Source organism: Mixophyes fleayi, chromosome 5, assembly GCF_038048845.1.
Source record: "Mixophyes fleayi isolate aMixFle1 chromosome 5, aMixFle1.hap1, whole genome shotgun sequence".
Taxonomy (NCBI): Eukaryota; Metazoa; Chordata; class Amphibia; order Anura; family Limnodynastidae; genus Mixophyes; species Mixophyes fleayi.
The window spans coordinates 4632632-4657049 of record NC_134406.1 but is presented as its reverse complement, the minus strand read 5'-3'; the positions used below and the strand labels follow the sequence as shown (position 1 = coordinate 4657049).

General features: G+C 42.6%; 1 protein-coding gene across 3 annotated transcripts; it reads right to left on the bottom strand.

Moving 5' to 3' along the window:
- Nucleotides 1-1006: 1006 nt before the first annotated feature.
- Nucleotides 1007-24148, bottom strand: LOC142158043 (uncharacterized). 3 transcript variants are annotated; one of them, XM_075211628.1, is made up of 5 exons: nucleotides 24015-24148; nucleotides 17438-19439; nucleotides 17280-17386; nucleotides 13564-13643; nucleotides 1007-1881 (listed from the first exon to the last, which is right to left on the bottom strand). In XM_075211628.1, the coding sequence occupies exons 1-5, from the start codon at nucleotides 24055-24057 to the stop codon at nucleotides 1774-1776; spliced, it is 2340 nt and encodes a 779-aa protein (XP_075067729.1). In that variant the 5' UTR covers nucleotides 24058-24148; the 3' UTR covers nucleotides 1007-1773. The 3 variants fall into 3 exon arrangements, with proteins under 3 accessions (XP_075067729.1, XP_075067728.1, XP_075067727.1); XM_075211627.1 differs by adding an exon at nucleotides 22408-22550 and having other exon boundaries at nucleotides 1009-1881; nucleotides 17280-19439; nucleotides 24015-24147; XM_075211626.1 differs by having other exon boundaries at nucleotides 1009-1881; nucleotides 17280-19439; nucleotides 24015-24147.
- Nucleotides 24149-24418: the final 270 nt, after the last annotated feature.

Here is a 24418-nt window from a genome sequence, read left to right as displayed (position 1 = left end):
TGCTGCTACCAGCCATGGATATGTGCGGTACTGCTGGTCACACGCTTGCGAGGGGGGGTACGCTTTATTTAAAAAAAAAACAAAAAAAACATTAACACGTAAGCTGAGGATGACTGTTGTCTCTTTACTGCATAATACGCTTAGAAATGATTATATGCTTTAAGCGTATCTTCATCCAGTATCCAGTAATTTATATATTATGCTGAGCAGCAGGTATCTTACTACCCAGCTCGGCAGAGCTCCATATTTGCGGCGGGTTTACAGACGCATTTTATATCTGCGTGTTTGATGTACGTTGCATCCAACTCTACATCAGTCTCATGGCGTGTATTAATTATAACTGAACTTTGCAATTAATTTCATCACAAAAACAGCAGAGAAATGAGAGAGACCGTACAAGTAGAGATCACTTATTGAGTCTATGGAAAGTTGTTTTGTCTTATGGATATGTTCAATGGATATCACTGCGACACTTAACTGGGTACCGACCTTTGCAATCCTACTTCAGATGCAATTTCTGCAGCGATTTCTCTAATGACTGAAAGTCCTGATGATTATGCCGATTAATGCGTACACACCTACACAATTTACCTTCAGATCTGTGCTCTTCATCGCTTATAACCACCTGCTGAAAAGACTGTGACTCTGTGCACTCTACAGATATCTGCCTACGCTGTTGGTCGTGAGTGCGTACACACTGCCACATTTGTCCGACATCGCTCCATCATTGATCGTGATTTTTAGGAAGTTTAGAAAACAGATACAATGTGTTTTGGTAAGATAAAACATGATTGTGGGAGCATACACACTCTGGCAATATCTGATCAAAAGACTCGTGTGATCTGCACGATAATTGCAAAGATCCAGCAATACAATCTTCGAGTTCTGCTTATCTTCTATGCAGTAATTCAACCCCACATGGCACTGAATCTGACACTTTGCATATTTCACATAGTTTAGAATAATTATATACTTTATTTAGCCATAATTATGTAATTGAAGCTATAAAGCATTATTGTATGACAGATGAACTGTTACGCTTTTGTTTAAATATTATTTAACCTTTAACGACGCATTTTACCTACAGATCCAAGGTACAGCTATGGGCCGACCCTGTGCCCCAACAAGCAGAATCTTTATATGCATCTTGCTTGGCAGGAGTAGACTATTGTTTTTAGAGAGGCAAATTCAAATTTTACAGAAAATATTGTCTTGTTGTCGCTATACTTTATTTTATTGGATGGTTCCCAGACTGTTCTTGATAGTTTTACTAGTACATGAAATGGGAATGACCTACATATAAAATATGCAGTTGACATACAAGTTGTAACTTTTTGGGATATTTGCATCTTGAAATCTAAATGTGACACTTTGAATATTTATTATAAAACTTCTACCAAATGTACCTGTCATCTACAAACATTGGAGGTCACCATTGAACAATATTGACTTCACTAATGTCCTCGCTTACAAGAGAGCCCCAATTTTCAGCAACTAAAAGAGGCTGATCTTAATATCACTGGAGAGAATTGTCAGTCTGCAGTCCCATAAATTCTAGGACAAACGTCTACTGCACTGTGTGTATGGATGACAAATGCGCTTTTAGTCCATCTCTGTTTGTTACTAGTAGCTTGTGGACGAATAATAATGTCATAGAATGTTTGAAAATTGCGTTCAGGAAATTTAAATTAGAAATTTGCTAATTAAAAGCTTAGTCCAGGGATTAGCGTCCAAACACACGAGTCCCCTCGTGTTAAGTTATTGTTACTTAGTTTAACAGTTGATTCCAAGGATTGATCCACAATTCAACGATGTCTTGTTCTGTGTCCAGGTCAAAGTTAAATCTTTAGCGGGGAGATGCTGAGCAAGCATGAGGCAAGTCTGTGAAACAAAGGTATTAATTAGATGGTCATGAATTTGGCAAACAGATGGATAATGTATTCAGATTAAAGTGCCTATTGCCTATGGCGATAGAAAATCACTAATCACCACAATTTATCAATAAAATATGGCTGGAGCCAATTCACAGGCTCATTGTAATTGAGAGCCAATACTTGGGCTTTCAGTTCCACTAATAAAAAAATTAAATAAAATAAATAGAAGAAAATAGATAAAAATCTAAAAAAAAGCACAGAAATATTTTAAAGTTATTTACGATTTAAAAAATGCTTTATTAAAACAATAATAAAAAAAAATCTGTTATTGCCATTCTGCAATAGTGATAATGGAACAAGGACAATGGCGATACTTGTGTGGTGAGTGAGCGGAAGAACGTTTTATAAGGAAAATAAGTCTGTTTGGGTGAGAGTGTAGATCAGGGAAGACCAATAAGGAGGGAATTGCAATAGTCGATGCGGGAGATGACGAGTGTTTTGTGTGAGATATGTGCATATTCTGGATATGTTCCTTAGATGTATGTAACATGATTTGGATACAGATTGGATTTGAGGAACAAAGGATAATTCTGAGTCACGGATCACACCTATGCAGCGAGCTTGCGTGGTGGGATTAATGGTCATGTTTTTAACAGAAATAGAAATGTCAGGCAGGAAGCTTCTATTGTTGGGTGGGAATATTATTAATTCAGCTTTTGAAAGATTGAGTTTGAGTTGGCGAGAAGACATCCAAGATGAAATGGCAGAAAGACAGTCAGTAACGCGAGACAACACAGATGGTGAGAGATCAGGAGAGGATAGATAGATTTGTGTATCATCCGCATAGAGATGATACTGAAATCCAAAGGAGCTTATTAGTTTTCCAAGAGAAGTGGCGTCCACAGACATTATCACTGAAAGAGCGATTAGATAGGTAGGATGAGAACCAAGATCATGTAGTGTTTATATGAGAGGTGAGGGTTCAACAGTGTTGTAAGAAGCAAGAGGTTCTGGAGAATTAGAAGCTAGTAACGGCCTTTAGATTTAGAAGTGATTATTTATTGACCGCCTTGGTCTTCGAGGAGTGTTGGGAAAGTAAGCCTGACCAAGAGCTGGACAGCGGCAGGGCGCGTAGGGAATCTAGTGGGCGATCCACATTGCAGTGACTATGGGGTCAGCCCTGCTGGTGCACTGCTTACTGGTGGATAGTCCCTCCCTGTGGATCATAGATGTGTTCCTGTCTCTCATCTCCCCAAGTATATATATATATATATATATATATATAATGAAACAAGTCCCAGGTACTGTGGCACCATGTATATGTATATATACTGTGTTTATGGAGGTATATATATATATATATATATATATAAATAATAAAACTGCGTACAGTTAACGCAGCCACAATTAGCTTCTCTGGAAAGGCTCCTGCTAATCCCCCTTGGGAATGCTGGGCTCTTTCATACTTGCCAACTTTTCCTCGTTGGCTTCAGGTAGATCCGGGGAAGGTTGGGGGGGGGGTCTTGATGAATTGCATCATTTTGACCCTGCCCCTAAACGACTGTCACAATTGTGGCCAAATACAGCAGGGGGCGGGGCTAAGATGACACGATATTTGCGTCATTAAACCCCGCCCCTGCGACTTATCTATTGCGGGGGCAAGAACCGGGAGGTTGCCCTGCTCTCCCAGGAGGTCTCCCAGAAATGCGGGAGTCTCCAGGACATTCTGGGAGAGTAGGCAACTATGCGCTAAAGAAAATCAGGTAATGAATCTCTAAAGGCTGAAGTGTCTTTTACATTTCTGTCTCCATTACTGAAGTCATGTTGTCTTACCTGTCAGTCTTTGATTAAATCTTGGTCTCCATGAAAATGGCCACCACCATAGGCATCAATACATGGACATAGGACACAATGTCTGAACTGTGTCATCATGCCACAGATGGTGAAGCCAACCACGTCTTGTACTGGCTCAGCATCAGGGAGAATGCCAGACTCTTCAGGGAGTGAGGGAGATCACCCCTATTTCAGGGAGTCTCCCTGACATTCAGGGAGAGTTGGCAAGTATGGATTCTTTCCCTCATATAAAATTCATTAAAGGTTTATTGCACACAAGTAATGGGTAAATAAAAGCAGAGCGTATCTGAAACCACGCTGACACCGTGATGAAGTTGTTAAACGAAACGCGTAGGGTACCCTCCTATTGGCTGGACACAGGAAGTCCTATCACGTCAGAGGGCTGTGTCAGTGAAACAAGATTTCACATTTAATGTAACGTCTCCTTAGGGGGTGTTGGAAGACTGATGCTCTAACTATTGCGTGCCATAGCCAATAGGGCACCCAGACAGTATGTACGAGAGATAAAACTATTCTCTCATCCTGAATATATTTATATTCAGCCTCAGGACTGACTCACTTTATCTGTTTGCTCAGGAATTACTCTGTCATTGAACTGCACAGAAGTATTTTGAAGCCCAAGAGAAACAGGTTTTGTCTTTGATGTTGCCAAAACTTTATTAACAAACATCACCTAGAAATACACGATGATGCCAGGTAAGATAAATAAAGATATAGATCTGTATATTTTAGAGATCAGTCATATTGTCATTGCATATTTCTTTGCATTTAGTCATGAAATTTTGTATGTGTTGCCTGCGGAATTTGGCCTTTTCACCATCCAAGTATGAAAAACAATTCTTACAGCGCTAGAGGGAATAAATATACAAGAGGAACTAATGTCCGAACACAATCAATAATGGTATGGAATCAAAGAATAATATAACCAATAATTTAATATATCAGTGAAAAACAAAAAAATACAATAGCATAAAAATTAAAAATCACAAGAGACCGGTCTCATAGAGGTTAATTGATCAATGATAAAAAAAAAAGATTAGTAAAAAGATATATTAAATGATTGGTTATATTATTCTTTGATTCCATACCATTATTGATTGTGTTCAGACATTAGTTCCTCTTGTATATTTATTCACTTTAGCGCTGTAAGAATTATTTTTCATACCTTGTATTCTAGCCTTAGGGTTTGGCATTTACCCTTCTCTCTTATCCAGCTGTTTGTATATTTATGCTTTCCTATAGCTCAGCGCAGGATTTTTTCTGTTGTTTTTTAATTTCACCATCCAACCCCCCCCCACTGCACTGCACAGCAGAAAGAATTGGCCGTCCTCTTTTTAGCTCTAAACATAGTCTATAAATGCAGCAAAATGCAAGTTAACAAAGACAGCGCAGAATTGTGCAGCAAAAGCGGAACTTGGAGATTGTGTCGCTGAAACTTTGCACTTCTGCGGAACGTCCTATTCTGCACCGATGCGGCTCACTTTGCGGAGCAGCGCAGAGAGATGTCAATTCTACAGTTTGTTACTGAGCTAAAAATACATCCAACTTATGTGAGCAGGAATTTATTGTTGGTTATACCTTCTGATGCAATTACAGGTGTCAGTGGTGTTAAAGTGGATGTGAAGCCACAACGCTTTTGAACTTAAACAGGTTTCTGTTTATTGAACTTGAATAACACTAGCTATATGCAGGTACTCACAGTTGGCAATCAGGCAATAGGCAGTATACATGCAGTATGGATATGCTTATGCACTCTTGTATATGGTGGTACATATGCAGACAGGACCACCTGGGACTCGGGCCGCAACTAAGGAGATGGTCAAAGCGCACTATACACTAACATATGTCACTAGACACAGAGGGTCTGGTGCAGAGTGGAAGGACGTCACTTTGCATAACGTATCTTGCATGAAATTGCTCGGTTCATGGCCAGAAATTAGACGCCTGTTTTGACTCTGTGGCAGTTCTGTCACTTACTTTTGCCTGCGACTGGAGAGGTAGGAAGTGGGAGTCGAAGTGCATGCAAACATTGGCCGAGTACAGTAAAGGTGTGTTTATGCTCATGACGGCATCTTAGGAGGCATATATTTTAGACCTGAGACAGGGAAGGTGCAAATACAAGCTGATAATGATGACTTGTCATAAACCAGGTACATATGCTGCTGCTGCAGAAGTCGAAGCATTTCAAGATGTGTACGGCTCTGCCAACGGTTGTTTATTGGATAACGTTGGATACAATGAGATACACTTTTGAAATAAATGCTCATTACTCTCAGGGAAAGTGGTGTAGTTGTGCATTGCACAGCTAGCATGTGGAGGCTCGGAACCCACAGTCCTCGGGTGGACAAAGGGAAACACGAAGAAGGAAACAAACAACAAAGAAAGCGACATTTCATCGCAAAAGGTGTGGAACCCGCCATGCACCACAGGGCTGCCCGGATTAAGGTTAAAACGAAAACATTTTGCATAAAAGTATAATCAGTGACATTGTGCGCAGTACGCGGTGAGGACCGTGTCACAGACTCCAGCATGGGTTGTTGGTGTAAATGACAGGCACACAGAAATTAATTGTAAGTTTTACTGAAACTAAGAAATGCGTTGGTGACTTTAAACTGGACACAGGGGCTCTGGTAAACATTATTTGATATTGTGGGGGCCTCACAAGAAGTAGAAGAGTTGTTAGAAAGCCGCAAGGACTTGTATAAGAGTTATTTCCTGAGATTGATTATTGGTAAAATGGAGAAATAAAATGATGACATAATATAATTCCACCATTATTATTATTATTATTATTATTATTATTATTATTGTAGATTTGTAAGTGCTCGTCAGCGCCTTACAGTAGGGAAAACATGACATACATAAATCAGGGACATACAAGGCACACAGCATAAATGCAGACATGAACACAAAGGGTATGGAGGACCCTGCTCATTACAGAGCTTACATTCTAAGTGGAGGAGGGCACAGCTGGGACAAGAGGAGCGAGTGTGGCTCAGAGTGGAGAATGAGACAGTTGTGAGTGTGTATTAGTGTGAATAAAATCATCAGGGATAAGGTAAGCTCTAAAAAAAAGAGATGGGTTTTCAAAGAGCATCTAAAGATCTAAAGATTTGTGGGAAAGTTTGATTGTGCTTGGTAGGGAATTCCATAAATGGGAAGCAGCACGGGAGAAGTCTTGTAGGAGGGAGTGAGAGGTGGTTACCAGAGACAAGACAAGGCGCAGGTCAGAGGTAGATCTAAGAGGGAGGGAGGGAGAGTATTTTGATATGAGATTTGAGATGTATGAAGGGGTGGTGTTGTTGAGGGCTTTGTAGGTAAGGGTGAGTAATTTGAATTTGCCATTCATACCTGTATTGATGTTTTGGAAGTAGTACCAGGCAGACACATGACTAGTTTGCTTCTTAAACACTATATGCAAAGCTAACATAACGCATGGTTTGTATGAGAGGGAGAGTTAGTTTGTATCATGTCCCTTTCAATAAGGAGACAGATGTATCTAAGGCAAAAGTGGACGTATTAATCACGGGCAGCAGACATACAGTCCAATGTATCAATACATCCCCTTAAGGCTTTATTTACTGCTACTTATTGTAACGATAAAATACCTCTTATGGCCATAATTTACCAATAAAATAGTTTTCCGGGCCAGTCTAGGGGATACGAGTCTGTGTTCAAAAAAATCTTATTAAAAATATTAAAAAAAAGAAAAAACTATTTAAAAACCCTTAAAAGTTGAAAACAAAATGCATTCTTCAAAGTATTTTTCAATGTTTATCTTCTGTTATGGCATCAGGAGATGGCAATAACAGATCTACTATAGCGGTGCTGCCAGTACACTGCCCTACGCTTAGGGCGATACAGAAAGCGCTATAGTAAATCAGCCCATTAGTTTAATTTTTACAAATGACGATTTTGCCCATTTAATCTTTGGCTAAAGACCTTCCCTGTTGTTAATGATGATTTTCAGTGTTGATGGGACATCACTGAATGCCAGTGATAGGCAACCTGATACACTTCAGGGGACATAGGTGCAGGGCCGGTGCAAGGTTGCCCGGCACCCTAGGCAAAGCTTAAGATTGCCGCCCCCCCAAATAAAAAAAATTCTAATTTCCCAGCCACTAACACACTTAAAAATAATAACTCTTACCTCCTCTTGGCTGGCTACAATGCAGTCCAGATGTCTGACGCAGCACTGATGTCTGATGCAGAATGCTATCCAGGCTTCACTGCTGCCCAGGAGCAAACACAGGATATCTAGAGGGGAGACTTCAGAGCAAAACAAACAAAAGAAAAGAAAACATGACATCACTCACCTGTTACACACTGACATGTACCCCGCTGCCCACCAACTTCACTCACACATGCCCATCTGCCCACTAGCTGTTCTCACATATGTCCCCCCTTGCCCATCAGCTTGTGTCACATATGCCAGCCACATAACACCAGCTTTACTCACATGCCCCCCTGCCCACTCCTTGGCTCTCCTCTGTTGCTGTCTATTAATGTATTCTGTAGATGATATATTAAATATACTAACACATGCAAATAAATAGAGAAAGGTAATCTAAATGACAGATAATCTAGACCGTTCTATTTTATTTGCATTTGTTAATGTATTCTGCAGATGTAAAATTAATTATACTAATAGAGGGCAACAGAGGAGAGCCAAATAGAGGGCAAATACTAATGCACATAAATGGTTCCTTAACTATCCTAGAGTAGCCCCAGCAAGGTGAATTAAAGCTGTGCTTCATTATGCATAGCTGCATTTTGTCACGGCACTATTTTAGTACAAGACCCCAGAGTCTCTATCTTAAGGACATTTCTAAGTGTTATCCCCCGTCTCCCTATTTTCTCCAGCCTCCTCCTCCCCCCCAATTTTCTGTAGCATCCATTCTCCCCCCCCTTTCTGTAGCCTCCATTTCCCCCCCCCCCTTTGTATAGGCTCTATTCTCACCCCCTTTGTATAGCCTCCATTCTCCCCCTTTGTATAGCCTCCATTCTCCCCCCTTTATGTAGCCTCCATTCTCCCCCCCTTTGTATAGCCTCTATTCTCCCTCCTTACTGTAGCTTCCATTCCCCCCTCTTTCTGTAGCCTCCGCTCTCCTCCCTATGTATAGCATCCGTCCCCCGTCCCCTCCTGTTATCTGTAGCCTCCTCTTTCCTGTACTCACCTTAACTTCTTCATTTTCCTTCCTTTCTCTTCTTCCTCGCTTCTGTCTTCTTTCTCTGTCTCCTCTACACTGGCAGCGTCGTGCGTCGTGACGTCACGACGCTGCCAGGCGCCGGGTAAATTTTAAAATGCGGTGCTGCTACAGTGCAGCACCGCATTATAGCGAGTGGGTAAACGAGTGGGTGGGCGGGCGAGCGAGCGGGGCGGGCGAGCGAGCGGGAGCATTTATTTATAAATTATTACTGGGTCCCCCGCTTCAGTGCCGCCCTCCAGAGCCCGGCGCCCTAGGCAACTGCCTAACGTTGCCTAATGGGAGCGCCGGGCCTGCATAGGTGGCCCTCTAACCTTCTTAAGGGCCACACATTACCCTGACGATCAGTAATAAGGTAAAAGAATACAAATAATGAAAGAAAGAGACCCCTATCAGTAATAACGTATTATCAGGCATATTACACAAGGGTTACACGCTATAACACACATCTGACAATAAAGCAGGAAGGAGCAGGAGGACACAGGGGATGACAGGGAGCCGCAGGAAGCCACAGGGGCCCGCAGGGGAAGGCTCGGAGGGCCCCCTGTTGCCCATCACTGCATTATGCCAATACTATGCGGCTTAGATAACACATTCATGTAATATACATTGTATACATAAATAATGGGAAAATAACACCGATGAGCTTTGTGATTATTTTTCTAACATCATTTCCTTGTATCCGAGCAGGAAACACGCACACGTTATTAACAAGCTACACGTTTACTGACAGAAAGTTTCAAAACATGACACTGGTAACTGAGTAAACCTGCTGGGAGACCAACATGTATTACACGGCTCTGCCAAACGACCTAAAGCAACGACCCCGGACTGCTGAGTCTCTTGTCTTTCCAGAGAGATCGAGGACACAGGATAAGATGCTCCTTGAGGTGTAAGTAAATCATCATCATCATCATCACCATTTATTTATATGGCGACACTGATTCCGCAGCGCTGTACAGAGAACTCACATCAGTCCCTGCCCCATTGGAGCTTACAGTTTTAATTCCCTAACACACACACACACACACACACACACACACAGACAGAGAGAGAGAGACTAGGGTCAATTTTTGATAGTAGCCAATTAACCTACTAGTATGTTTTGGAGTGTTGGAGGAAACCGGAGCACCCGGAGGAAACCCACGCAAACACGGGGAGAACATACAAACTCCACACAGATAAGGACATGGTAAAATGGACATCACTTCAGAGGAGACCTATTAATATTATTGTTTATTTCTATAGCGCCACCATATTCTGCAGAGCTGTACACAGGCCCTACCAGAGCTGTATGCATCTTATTTGAAAAATCAGGATTGTGTTTCAGATCGGGTGATTGCGATACATTGATTTTGACGTGCGATTTGGCCCTTTAGTAAATAGCATAGTTCACAAACCGCACATGAAACCACAGATTAGTAAATCTCCCACATAATCTCAGTTATTGTTGGCATGCGGAGGAGTGCCCCGTGGAAGACAGAAGATGGAGAGAGATACTCACTGGCCCGGCGTTCCAGCAGTGAGTATCCCTTTTCTTCCTTTGCAGGTCCCAGTGGCAGCAGGCAAATGAGCCCTGATTGGCTGCAAGCCAATCAGTGGCCGGACTGGCTATTTCAACTATTGGTGCCACCGCCACGAGCCAATAAGGGTTCGCAGCGATGGCTGATGACGTCGGGCGCGCCCGCAGTTTTATGAGCCACCGGGCACTGCCAATTCTGCAGTCCGGCAGTCGATAGGAATTAAGAGGACTTCCAGCAACGGAAGCGGCAGGGAGCCCTTGTAAGGGCTGTAAGCTACCCTGCCACCTGAAGAAGGAGAAGACGCTGATGAGGAGAACGTCGGCTGGAAGCCCTTGTAAGGGCTAAGAGCACCCCTTCCTAGAAGACTCCAGAAGAGGAGAACAGGCGCCGGCGGCTTGAGAACCTGTAAGAACCAAAGGCGGCGAGTCAAGCTGAGTTTCCTGTGCGGAGCAGGTGAGCATAAAATACTCAATTAGGTTGGGCACAAAGCCCGGGGGCACCGGTCAGGCACTAGGCCTGTGGCACAGTTAGGGGTGGCCACTGTAAGGGTTTACAGGGCACAAGGCCCCATAGTTAGGCCCTTGTTAGTTAGGAGGGCGCAAGGCCCTGAGCTGTAGGAGGGCGCAAGGCCCTGAGCGGTAGGAGGGCGCAAGGCCCTGAGCTTTAGGAGGGCAAGTGGCCCTGGGCTTTAGGAGGGCACGAGGCCCTTGGAACATAGCAGAGCACGAGGCCCTTTGAGTGTAGAGAGGCAGAGGCCTCTGGGCGAGGGGGGCTATAGGCACCCGCGAGGGTAGCAGGACGTCTGCCCTGTAGTGAAGCAAGACATTGGGTCCTTGCAGTTAGAGAGATATAACATCCCTGATGGTTAGTGGGCCAATAGGCCCAGATAGTTGATCGTGGGCATTCGGCCCAGGTCTAGAGGGACGCTAGGTCCCGAAGTAGTGTAGGGGACACTCGGTCCCTTGGTAGTTAAGAAGTAGAGTCTGGAGTGGTTTACAGAACCCCTTCATCCGTCCGGAAGGGCACCTAAGTGCTGCGCCCCAGGACAAGGCGGGCTTAACAGCCAGGGGTCGGGCCGCAGCGAAGGCCCGCCCGTGGGGTATAGCATCTCAGGAGGTGGGAGTGGTCTACATGAGGAGAAGCAAGGTACGGTGTGTTCCACAGCAGTCCCTCGGTATTGAGTAAGTATCTGGGGTGTTGAGAAAGGGATTGTCTTTGTACTGTCTCTCCTGTTTTACAGGTGCTGGTCGTAAGACAAGGTGCGCAAAAAGATAGAGGTAGTCACCATCGTAGACTTGCGTACGTGTGTATAGCCGCGGCAAGGGCTGTTCTCTTGGTGCACTCACCTTGTGGAGCTGTCCCTCCAATTCTTTCCCCTTTCCCCCTTACAGCAAAACGAGTGCCCTGCACAGAAAGTCAGGAGCCTTCCTCCCCTATGGCGTTTGGGCGTTCGGACATTCCCACCCCTCCCCCAGTGGAACCCTCACAGGCATTTCAAATGTTCTTTAGGCGATATAAAACTACAAAGCTCAGAGAATAAGAGCAGATAGTGAGAGCTGCATATTATGTATAGAATGAGATACATTGTATCAGACAGTTTAGACGTTATTCTTATCCTGTAACATCTCAGCAGTTCCCAGAAACAGATGATTGCAGCTGTGGAGATGGATCTGCTGTCTGTCAAATTAAAACTGATATTGTTATTTTTACAGGTAGAAAACCTGCGGTCGTCAGCATTGGGTGATGATAATTTGGGGAAAGTCAAAGACTGCGTAAGCCTGGGGCACTTTGTCTTACCCCAAAAACACACTGGCCGGTAAATTGGCTGATGATGAAAATGGTCCCTAGCGGGTGCGTGTTTGTTCTGTGGTTTAGACTGTAAGCTCCAGTGAGTCAGGGACTGATGTGAATGAGTTAATATTCCCTGTACAGCGCTGTGTAATATGATGATGTTATATAAAGGGTGCTATATATTTATAAAGAGATAAACATACATCTAACCTTGCTTATTACCAGAAAATATATAGAAAAGACCAGCACCAAAACAGCAAGGAATAATGAAAGACATAAATCACGGTGCATTAAACCATTAAAAATGTATTACTCAGCGCAGAATGAACTATGAAATAGCAAAATGAAATATAGCGTGTAACCATATATCTGACAATATGCTGCTCACCCTATTTCAATAGGATAAGATCTGGTAGAGATATCTGTTGGGGCAGAGGATATCCTTCTTTGTGTGAATTTCCAAATTTCCTCTATCTAGTTATTGGAAGGAACTTTAAAATTAAACCCCATAGTGCAGAGTGTGCCAATAATTGCATTTACCACATGACAAAATATAAAATATTCTGCTCACCTTTAATCAGTGAGACGAGGCTTCTAGATCACAGCCATGGGGATTCCTCCATACATATCTTTCAGAAGTTCCATTTAACTAAAACATAAACTGCTAAAATAGTGTAAAGTCATAAATACATTTCTTTTAAATGACAGTCATTGCGCTCACTCGTTGTTCAGATTTCATCTGCATATATCCATTCTAATAGATGATAGGCGAAAGAATAATTTCTGCAAAGCAGAAGAGTTGCAAAACATTAGCCACGATCTACGCGTTTCGCAACTACATAGAACTATTACAATCTGAACGCAGTGTAAGTCCAATGACTTTCTTAATACAAATGTATTGATGATTTTACTCTATTTTAGCAATTTGGATAAATAAAACTTTGATAGAAAAGACCATTGAGAAATGTAAGGAGAAATCACCATGTTGTGATCTGAAAGCATCTTCTCGCTAATTAAAAGTGAGCAGAATATTGATATTTATTCAGGTGGTTTATGGTACCACCTGCTCTATATTGTGCGTTTGTTTCCCTTCACGCAGTAAAAACCTCAGGAAATTTTGAGACTCCCACAAAGAAGGTTAAGAGCCCTTTACACCTAGTCCTACAGTAAGACAAAGCTGTTGTCTGATTACCATCTCCTAAGACTGTCTTATTGCAGTCACAGGAACATCATCCTCATTTTAAACAAACAATTACAAAAACACAGTCCTTTCAGTTTCCCGGGTCTGGATGTAGCTCAGAGTTATTAAATTACCTGTTGTAAAACTGCATGCATTGTATCATCAAGGCTGCCAGAAGGAAAGATCTTCAACTTCACCTTCAACAACACAGTCCCTGTAGGCAAAATACATTATTAGTACGTCAGTCAGTGGTTGTGATTAGTACATGTCAGCAGAAACACGTAACGTACATAGAGGGCAGAGTTATTACATGTAAGATGTCAGAGGTTGGTACAAAAAGGATGAAGCGAGTGGATCAATATGTCTAACGGTAGTGATCACATGACCAGGACCCCAGCAGATGGATGTGCAGAAAAAAACCCACAAGTAACTTGTGCGAACGTATGTCCTCTTCAAACACAAGCGGATCTCAAGTAACATCTCCATATGTATCTGGGCGTAAGTACGCTCTGGATATACAATATTTGCCATATGCAGATACAAAGAGCAGACTGCAGCATATGTGCAATATACAAGGCTATCAGAACGCAGGCAAAAAAAAGTCCTATATAATAAATGAACAATTTTTAATACTATAATCATCAATAAAAATATGTGTTTTAAAAAAGTATTTTTTTGCGTTTATTTTTTTACATGAAATACATAAATCAGGATGTAATGTGTACTGTACATAAAGTGCTTTTTTATAGTTTCTCTTATTTGCAAACACACGTTCTGGCTGGAATACATGTAGTCATCACTATCAGTCGGCACCAGCTACCTGCCGTGGAGTTGGTGCAAGTGATATGGATAACAACAATACGTGCTTAAGAGATAACCTGAACTTCAATCAGCCACATCGGTGTAGTCCGTACTGTACATTGCCTATGTCCATCCCCTGCTTCCCACCTTACTAGTAAGCAGTCGTAAGTGTCAAGTATGGTGACGAGGGAGGGGGGCAAGTAGGGTGACGAGGGAGGGGGGCAAGTAGGGTGACGAGGGAGGGGGGCAAGTAGGGTGACGAGGGAGGGGGGCAAGTAGGGTGACGAGGGGGGCAAGTAGGGTGAAGAGGGAGGGGGGCAAGTAGGGTGACGAGGGAGGGGTCATGTTTGGTGACGAGGGAGGGGGGCATGTACGTTGATGTGGGAGGGGTCATGTATGGTGACGAGGGAGGGGGGCAAGTAGGGTGAAGAGGGAGGGGGGCAAGTAGGGTGACGAGGGAGGGGGGCAAGTAGGGTGACGAGGGAGGGGGTCATGTACGGTGACGAGGGAGGTGGGCATGTACGGTGATGTGGGAGGGGTCATGTTTGGTGACGAGGGAGGGGGGCATGTACGGTGATGTGGGAGGGGTCATGTTTGGTGACGAGGGAGGGGGGCATGTACGGTGATGTGGGAGGGGTCATGTTTGGTGACGCGGGAGGGGGGCATGTACGGTGACGAGGGAGGGGTCATGTATGGTGACGCGGGAGGGGGGCATACAACAAAAAGGTGTGCGCTAATGATCCTCATCATCACCATCATCAGAATGTATCTGAACACCAGAGCTCAGCCACTTACACAAGATACAGCTGCTGGCCGGCGTAGCTGCATATCCGTGCAGGTCTGCACCATTCACAATGATGCTAACCAGCCCTTATTGTACTCAGGCTGCGTTTGCACACCCAATACTGCGCTCAGCCCCTAATACTCCATGTATTATGGCCATTACCTGTGAAATGGGTATTTTATGATTATTTCTAGATATAGGTGATAGCCGGCGTTCCACCTTACTTGTCATTTATCTGCCGGTCTACGTGACCCAGTGCTGCTTCTCCCTGCTTTATTCTGTCATTCACAATACTGCCCTCTTCTGGTTTTCCCATTACCTCTATGAACAGGCAGCCTTAAGGCCATTTACAACGAGGAATCCAAGGGACATGGCCTATGTGCAGAGAGAGAGAGACTTCCGCTCTTAGCAAATTGTGTGTGAACAGAGAGGGACAGCTAGCAAGATCAGGCGTGCAGTTAGTCCATGACCCAACAGTGACTGAGAGCTTCATCTTCATCCAAAGAGAGAGATAAATAATAACACATCAAACAATGTGACACCATTAGTGCTGCATTAAGAAAAGAGCGCTATACCTATAATTCTACAAGTTAGACCTGTTTATAGGTCTGCATATACATCAGAGTCTGTGTTATCTGTCAGAGATATACACATTACAAGTGTCAAAGATCTAATGCAAGTTGCCAACATTTCAACAAGTGCACCAACGTTAACTAGTTAACCTCTCAAACTATTTACTATTGGCAGGACTGTGATTATTGTATTAAATCATTGGCGATTTATATTTTCACATTATATGTGTGGAGTTTGTATGTTCTCACCATATTTGTGTGAGTTTCTTCTGGGTGCTCTGGTTTCCTCCCACACTCCAAAATCATACTGGTAGGTTATTTGGCTTCTATCATATTGCCCTTAGTCTCTCTCGGCCTGTCTGTGTGTGTGTGTGTATTAGGGAATTTAGACTGTAAGCTCCAATGGGGCAGGGACTGATGTGAATGAGTTCTCTGTACAGCGCTGCGGAATTAGTGGTGCTATATAAATAGCTGCTGCTGATGATGATGATGAGTGCGTTGTGGGAGGGTTTGGACGCCAGTGAATGTACGTGTGGCAGCCATCTTGCTGTTTCGTTATTACTATACTGTTGCCTTTGATTATTATCTTACCCGCTGTCCCATTTATCACGTCCAGAATCTCCCCATATTTAAATCGACCTCTCCCATTTATTTTGCCCAAAATAAACACCCTGTTGATTGTTTGCAACCACAGTGTGCGGTCCATTATTTAGAGGGTTAGTGTGGGTGGGTGCCTGGAAACCCCCCTAAAAGCCTGGGGCACTGTATAATTAAGGTGGCTGGACCCTGCCCCCGCTTCACACGTTTCGGCATGAAAAGGGAGAGCTGTGTGCACCTAACAGTAGTGTACGCAGCATTGCCCATGTATATTATGGGGATAGGAAGAGCTGGAGAGCAGCAAAGCACTGTCTAATATTATAGCCACGCCCCCATGCATGCTGGTCACGCCCACTGGCGGCGTGGTGTGGAAACCCCCCTCTACAAATCCTGCGATTGCCCCTGACAAGAGGCTTCCTGAATCAACCCCTGGTAAATCCAGTTCCAGTCTGCATCCCACCGTACAGTGCAGCAAACTCAAGTGGAGGCCCTAAAAAGAGAGAACATTTCACCTCCCCTTTCGGTGTGTAAAACAGCAGCTGCTAAAAATGCTCTGATATAAAACCTACGAGTATCATCTATAATACGGATTACACTCATGTCAATGTGACATCATTTTTACATGTCATGTTCTACTCCGACCACAGCAGCATTCGAGGGACAATTAGACATCATAGAGCTCAGAAGGATTATATGCTGGAAGTAAAATGTAGCAAACTTATAGTTCCTGATCTAAAGCAGATTCATGTCCCAGTGAATCACAACACAATCACAATATACTGTATATAAGCCGAGATACCGACCCCCCAACAGGCCCCATTTCACCCAGTACAACATATTGTGCTCCCGACTTATCCAGAAGCTCTTTATTGCAGTGACCTGGGCGGAATCATTGATTTTATGATAAAGTGGTTATTCATTTTATTTATGCTGGACAGGTTTTAAAAAAGCGGGAAAATCAGGAGCACAGCGATGTGTGGAAGAGTCATGCTGGGGGGTCAGCAAGACATTGTTTCACTGAATATGTCACTGTGTCTAACACACTGACATGACAATTCCTACACCTTACATGAGATATTAATGTTCTGTTACTCACCTTTGGAGTTACTCCCTGTATCAGCGGAGGGTGAGGTTGCATCATCTGATGTTGGTGTTGTGCTGGTGATATTAGGCACTATTGGAGCGGTTGTGGTAGCTGGTGATCTGATGTTTGGGATATTAGACAACATCGGAGCAGTTTTGGTAGCTGCTGACTTGGGGTCAGTGATATTAGACCTTATTGGGGAAGTTCTACGATCTGGTAATGTGGTGATGACATTAGACACTATTGGTGCAGTTGTAAAAGTTGGCAATATGGAGCCAGTAAAATTAAACACTATCGGGGGAGCTGTGGCAGCTGGCGATGTGTATTCAGTGAAATTAGACAATCTAGATGCAATTGTGGCTGCTTGTGATATAGTACTGGTGATAGTAGACACTACTGGTGGAGCTGTGGCAGCTGGTGATGTGGTGACAGTTATATTAGACACTACTGGTGGAGCTGTGGCTGCTTGTGATATAGTACTGGTGATAGTAGACACGATTGGTGGAGCTGTGGCAGCTGGGGATATAGTACTGGTGATAGTAGACACGATTGGTGGAGCTGTGGCAGCTGCCAATGTGGATCCATTGAAATTAGAAGTTCTAAATGCAGTTGTAGTAGCTGGAGATATGGTGCTGGTGATATTAGACACTATTGGTGCAGTTGTGGCAGCTGGTGATGTGGTAACGGTGATTATAGGCACTATTGGTAAAAGGGTGGCAGCCAGTGATGTAGTAATGGTGATATTAGACACTATTGGTGGAGCTGTGGAAGCTGGTGATGAGGATCCAATGAAATTGGAATTTTTAGATGCAGTGGTGGTTGCTTGTGATACAGTACTGGTAATATTAGACACTACTGGCGGAGCTATGGCAGCTGGTGATGTGGTACTGGTGATATTAAACACTATTGGTGGAACTGTGGCGGCTGGTGATGTGGTACTGGTGATATTAGACACTATTGGTGGAACTGTGGTGGCTGGTGATGTGAAACCAATGAAATTGGAAGTTCTAGATGCAGTGGTGGTTGCTTGTGATACAGTACTGGTAATATCAGACACTATTGGTTTAGCTGTGGTAGCTGGTGATGTGGTAACGGTGATTATAGGCAGTATTGGTGGAGCTGTGGCAGCTGGTGATGTGGTACTGGTGATATTAGACACTATTCGTGGAGTTGTGGCAGCTGGTGATGTGGTACTGGTGATAGTAGACACTATTGGTGGAGCCGTGGCAGCCAGTGATGTGGTAGAAGTGATATTAGACACTATTGGTGGAGCTGTGGCAGCCAGTGATGTGGTAGAAGTGATATTAGACACTATTGGGGAAGCCGTGGCAGCCAGTGATGTGGTAGAAGTGATATTAGACACTATTGGTGGAGCCGTGGCAGCCAGTGATGTGGTAATGGTGATAGTAGACACTATTGGTGGAGCCGTGGCAGCCAGTGATGTGGTAGAAGTGATATTAGACACTATTGGGGAAGCTTTGGCAGCTGGTGATGTTGATCCAGTGAAATTAGACATTTTAGATGCAGTTGTGGCAGCTGTTGATATGGAGCCTGTGGTATTAGATATTGTCAGTGCAGTGGTGGCAGCTGGTGACACGGTGTTGACAGCAGTTGGTAATGTGGTGGTTTTCTGAGAACTGGTCTCATATAAAGAGTAGTGTGTTCTGGTGATGATATTAGAGATGTAATTTGGGGAAGTATTAGTGATCTCTGTTGTGGTTGATGTGATGGTGGTGGCCGCTGGCCCTAAGCTAACCAGAGACGTGGTAGAACCAGCTTCTGCAGCTGTAGTAGATGGTGGTTTGTTAGTCGGTGGTCGTGAAGTAGACGCTCCTAGAAGCCCCGTAGTGGTTTTATCAGTGCTATGCGGTCCTGTAGTAAATGTGGATGATGTGATCTCTCTTCTTACAGTAGATAACGCTGTTGGGGTTTCCACATCTGTGTCTGGTGAAGAATTTGTAACATTAATCGGTAATGCAGCTGGCCCGATCGATCTGTTCGGAGGAGTTGTGGGTACACTGAGTTCCCCAAAGTCTTTACCGGTGATGGTCAGAGAGACAACGAGGTCTGGATCCCCCGGTAAAATTGCACTGACATTTCTCATGTGGTCACTCTTGCTTCCTGTGGGGGGTGCCACAGTGGTGTCGTTTATAAATAATGCAGACATGGGGGCTAAAGTAATAACACAAAAGAAAACTATTTTAATATCCATAGATATAAGAAATCGATCGAGTAGAACTCAAAGATATTGTACTAGAGATATATACATAGTATAGTTTGAGAGAAGTTAGATTGTAAGCTTCACTGGTGCACGGACTGACATGAATAACTAAGCATTATCTGTACAGCATCGCATCATTTCTTGGTGCTATATAAGTAAACAATGATGAACAATAATTGACTGTAGATACGTTCGCAATAATGACTCTTAAAAAAAATAGTCTGAATATAAATTGGTAAAGAACAAAACCGTATTTTAACATCAAACATATTGACACAAGCCCACGGCTGACAAGACTTTTATTTTCGTAATGCGTTTGCGTCATTGCCACCCGTTAATAAGAGTTAACTTAACGCTGCGCTGGGCCGGTCTCTGCAGCTGTGGGCATGTGTGAGCCACGTGATGAAACTGAACGCTCACGTTTGGACTTTCAGTTTAAAATATATAAATGTTTTATTTGATTTTTATTTTTTTTAAATGAATGTGTGAAAAAAAATTCTTTATTGTCAAAAAAAAGCTTTTTGCTGGTTGTCGCCATCTGATAAGAGGCGTTGTGCCAGTACTTACATAGTTTCCCTATGCCAAGGCAGCATGGTGGCATGGTAGTTGGCACTGTGCGGAGTATGAGTAGGTTTCATATCCTTGGCTCTTCCATAAGAAGCCCTAACGCTAGAAAAACACCTGTTTACAGCGACAATAGAGCTCTTCACTCATCAATGGACCCAGGGACGTAACAATAGGGGGGTGCAGGGGAACAGGGGGCCGTGTAATGGCAGGTTCCCCCCTCCCACACCTCAGAGACCACTGCTTTCCCCTGAAGCCCCTACTAAAGAGAAGAGACTGCTCAGATGAATCCCCCTCGTTGATCAATTGAGAGCAGGGTGGTGGGCTCAGGAGGGGGCGAGAATCACATTACCAGGACTCTACCTAAGTTGATCTATGGGGAATTTTTCATCCCACTGAATAGATCCAATAATTAAAAAATCAGCCTGACAAAAAGTGATTATTAATAAACTGAAAATGTCCCCAAGCTGCCACTCAAATGCTCTTATGTTTATGTTCTTCGTCTATTTTTGGACCAGATAAGTAGTCACAGATCTGAGGGTCAAGATCATCTGCAAAGGGAATGAGGCGTACCTTGCTGAGTATGGAATAGGTAAATTAGCGCATCTTCTCTGATTAAGTGACAAGGACACTAAGAATTCCGGACAGCGATCACTTGTTCACCTGCGACCAAGCAATTCAGCGCACAAATGTTTGTTTCTATGAACTTCTCACTAAAGAGCATTTAAATTGCAAAAAAATTAGATTATATTTATGTTCCGTGAACATGGTTGTAGTATATGAGGCTACGTCACACCACGCGGACAAATATATTGTTTCAAAGTGTCGCTGGATAATATTTTCAAATGTCCATTGTGCAGAAATGTCCAAAGACAGAAAAACAAAGACATAAATGTGTTACCAGGAATAACATAGAAACGTAGAGTTCTAGAAAACAGACATTTTGGGCCTGATTCATCAAGACACACATTCTGAATGCAACCGGCGTTTAGTATTACAGGCATGTATTTAGGCTTTGTGCACTCACAAATTCACCAAGGTACTGATCTCAAGATACAGGCGCTGTTGAAATCGGGAGCAGGTCTGGTGTGCTCTACACAAGACGCTGCAGGATACGTCCAATACATATGGATTATAAATCACAATAGAACGCACAGGAACAAAGAATAAATATTGAATTAATGTCAGATGTTAATTATACAGGCATTAGTGATAAAACAGTTCAAAAAAAGTGCTTTCCCCCCTCCCCCATGAAATACATTTATTAGGATGCTGTTAATGTCTACTGCAAATAAAATACATTTATACAGATGCTCATGATTGCAAACACATGCTATAGCATGCATACGTGCATACGAGACTGTCATCACTACTGATCAGGACTTAGACTAGCCCTGTAGCTGGAGCAAGAGATACGGCAGAGAAACAAGTAACTTTGAGACACTCACAGATGGATTCGGACGTGGCTGCGTGCGTTGGAGTTTGGCACGCCCTCGCTATACATTGACCCCCCAAAATGGTTGGCTGTAGTATGTGTCCTTTGCGCTCACTGACGCAGCAGACAGGGCTGCATGCATTGATGTACCTCCCAGTTCTGGGCATGGACAGAGTAGTTTTGGGTACGATATGCTCAAAATCAGCAGATACGTGTCTTGATGAATAAGTCCCTTTCTGTGCTGGGAAAGACATTCAAGACACCCAAATGTGTGATATTAATTCTACTGGGATTAGACAATTATTGGATACAGTGAACATTTGGCTTTCAGCGATTGTGGAACTAGAGGTCCCAGCATACCTTACCAACTTCAACATCTATGTATGGAAATGTGTACAATATAACTATTCTTCTTCTGTATACAGTTATCTGTAACTGAACATGATTTGTTATTAGGTAATGAATGAGAACATTTAACAGATAACATAACTGTATTATCACATGTCCTTGAGCAGCTCATATCGAGTTTATTTTAAACTTACATTTTGTATTTTACAGTTTAAATATCTACAAAGAGAAGAACAAACACTCCTGCCCGCTCCCTGCACTCGGCCAACGACCGCCGCCTCTCCTCCACCCTTATCACCTCTTCCCACTCCAGAATCCAAGACCTTTCCCGTGCAGCCCCCCTTCACTGGAACGACCTCCCTCGTTCTATCCGTCTCTCTCCTACGTGCACTCAAAACTCACCTCTTCCTCAAAGCCTACCAACCATCTACTTAACCCCCATCTCCTCCCTTTAGCTCATCACTCCCTTCTCTCCTCTTGCCTCAACTGGCTCCTCTTGTGCCTGGTCTGTTTACCCTCCCTTAGGATGTAAGCTCGTATGAGCAGGGCCCCCTCCCCTCCTGTCTCCATACCTGTTCTTCCGCTCCGTCTTTACTGCATATGACTGGTCGGAGTTTATGAAGTATTGGTACTTTTTGTTCATTGTTCTGTATGGTGTCACCCTGTATAGTCTACTGTTAGTACTGTGTGCGGCGCTGCGGATACCTTGTGACGCCTAACAAATAAATGATAATAATAATAATAATAAAATACAATATTTGCATTTTAAACAAACAATACACACAGACAGGCCGCATCTATATCTCTCTGACTTTGTATCCTACTCTGATTAAATGCCATCATTTTTATACCTGTTTTGTAAGATCCACAGTAATATAACATTGTGATTAATCAAATCTCTCCAAACTAGCAGTCGTGTAACATGTGTATACTTGTATCTACAATATGTAAAGAAAATCATGTTTTTACAATTTAAAAACATGATTCTATTTTCTTTTTTCTTTAGTTTCAAATGTAAAAAAATAAGAAAAAAAAAACATGAAAAAGTAACGCTACATCTGAAGATAAGACCACGGGAAACTCACGGAAAATGTGTTTGTTTTGCCTTAAAAATGATAGATAAATAGATAGATAGATAGATAGATAAATAGATAGATAGATAGATAGATAGATAGATAGATAGATAGACTATAGATAGATAGATATGAGATAGACAGATAGATAGATAGATAGATAGATAGATAGATATGAGATAGATAGATAGATAGATAGATAGATAGATAGATAGATAGATAGATGTGGGATAGATAGATAGATAGATAGATAGATAGATAAATAGATAGATAAATAGATATGAGATAGACAGATAGATAGATAGATAGATAGATAGATAGATATGAGATGGATAGCAGGGGCGCACGCAGGTGGGTATCTGAGTCTCCAGAAACCCCTCCCCCCCCCCGCTAACGAAGTGCTCCACAAAGCGGCACTGTACTATACAACAGCCGCGGCGCTGTCAATGAAGCGCCCGCTTCTTTGACAGCGTTGCGGCTGCTATATAGTACAGTACTGCTGAAACGGAGCTGCTGCTGGGGGGGGGGGGGGGCGCCCTGCGTGCACTCCTGGATAGTTAGATAGATAGATAGATAGATACAAGATAGATAGATAGATATGAGATGGATAGATAGATAGATAGATATAGATATGAGATAGATAGATGGATAGGTAGATAGATAGATAGATAGATAGATAGATAGATAGATAGATAGATAGATAGATAGATAGATATGAGATGGATAGATAGATAGATAGAAAGATAGATAGATAGATAGATAGATAGATAGATAGATAGATAGATAGATAGAATATAGATAGATAGATAGATAGATAGAATATAGATAGATAGATAGATAGATAGATAGATAGATAGATATGTGATAGATAGATAGATAGATAGAATATAGATAGATAGATAGATAGATAGATAGATAGATAGATAGATAGATAGAATATAGATAGATAGATAGATAGATAGATAGATAGATAGATAGATAGATATGTGATAGATAGATAGATAGATAGATAGATAGATAGATAGATAGATAGATAGATAGATAGATATGTAATAGATAGATAGATAGATAGATAGATAGATAGATAGATAGATAGATTATCTTACCATAGACCAACAGGATAATTACTGGCAGCACACAGAGATCCATGGTTTCAGGGTGTCAGGGTTGCAGTATTCCGGTTGGAGTGTGAATCTTTGTGATTCCTGGGATACAAGTAGATGATACTAACACTGATCTGTGCAGGGTGTGTCATCTGGTCTGGCAGGGTATTGTTTCCAGCAGATAACACAATAGACAAACACAAGTATGAATTAAATGATGGATCATTTCACACCATGCACACATTAAAATAGCTAGTACTCAGGGCTGAATACTTATGCAATAGTTGTGGTAAAAAACACAAATAGAAGGTACTGGTAGTATAAAGAAACATTTAACAAAAACATATACATATAACATAGGATAATTCCATTAGTTTACACTGAAAAACTCTCAGATTAACACGGAC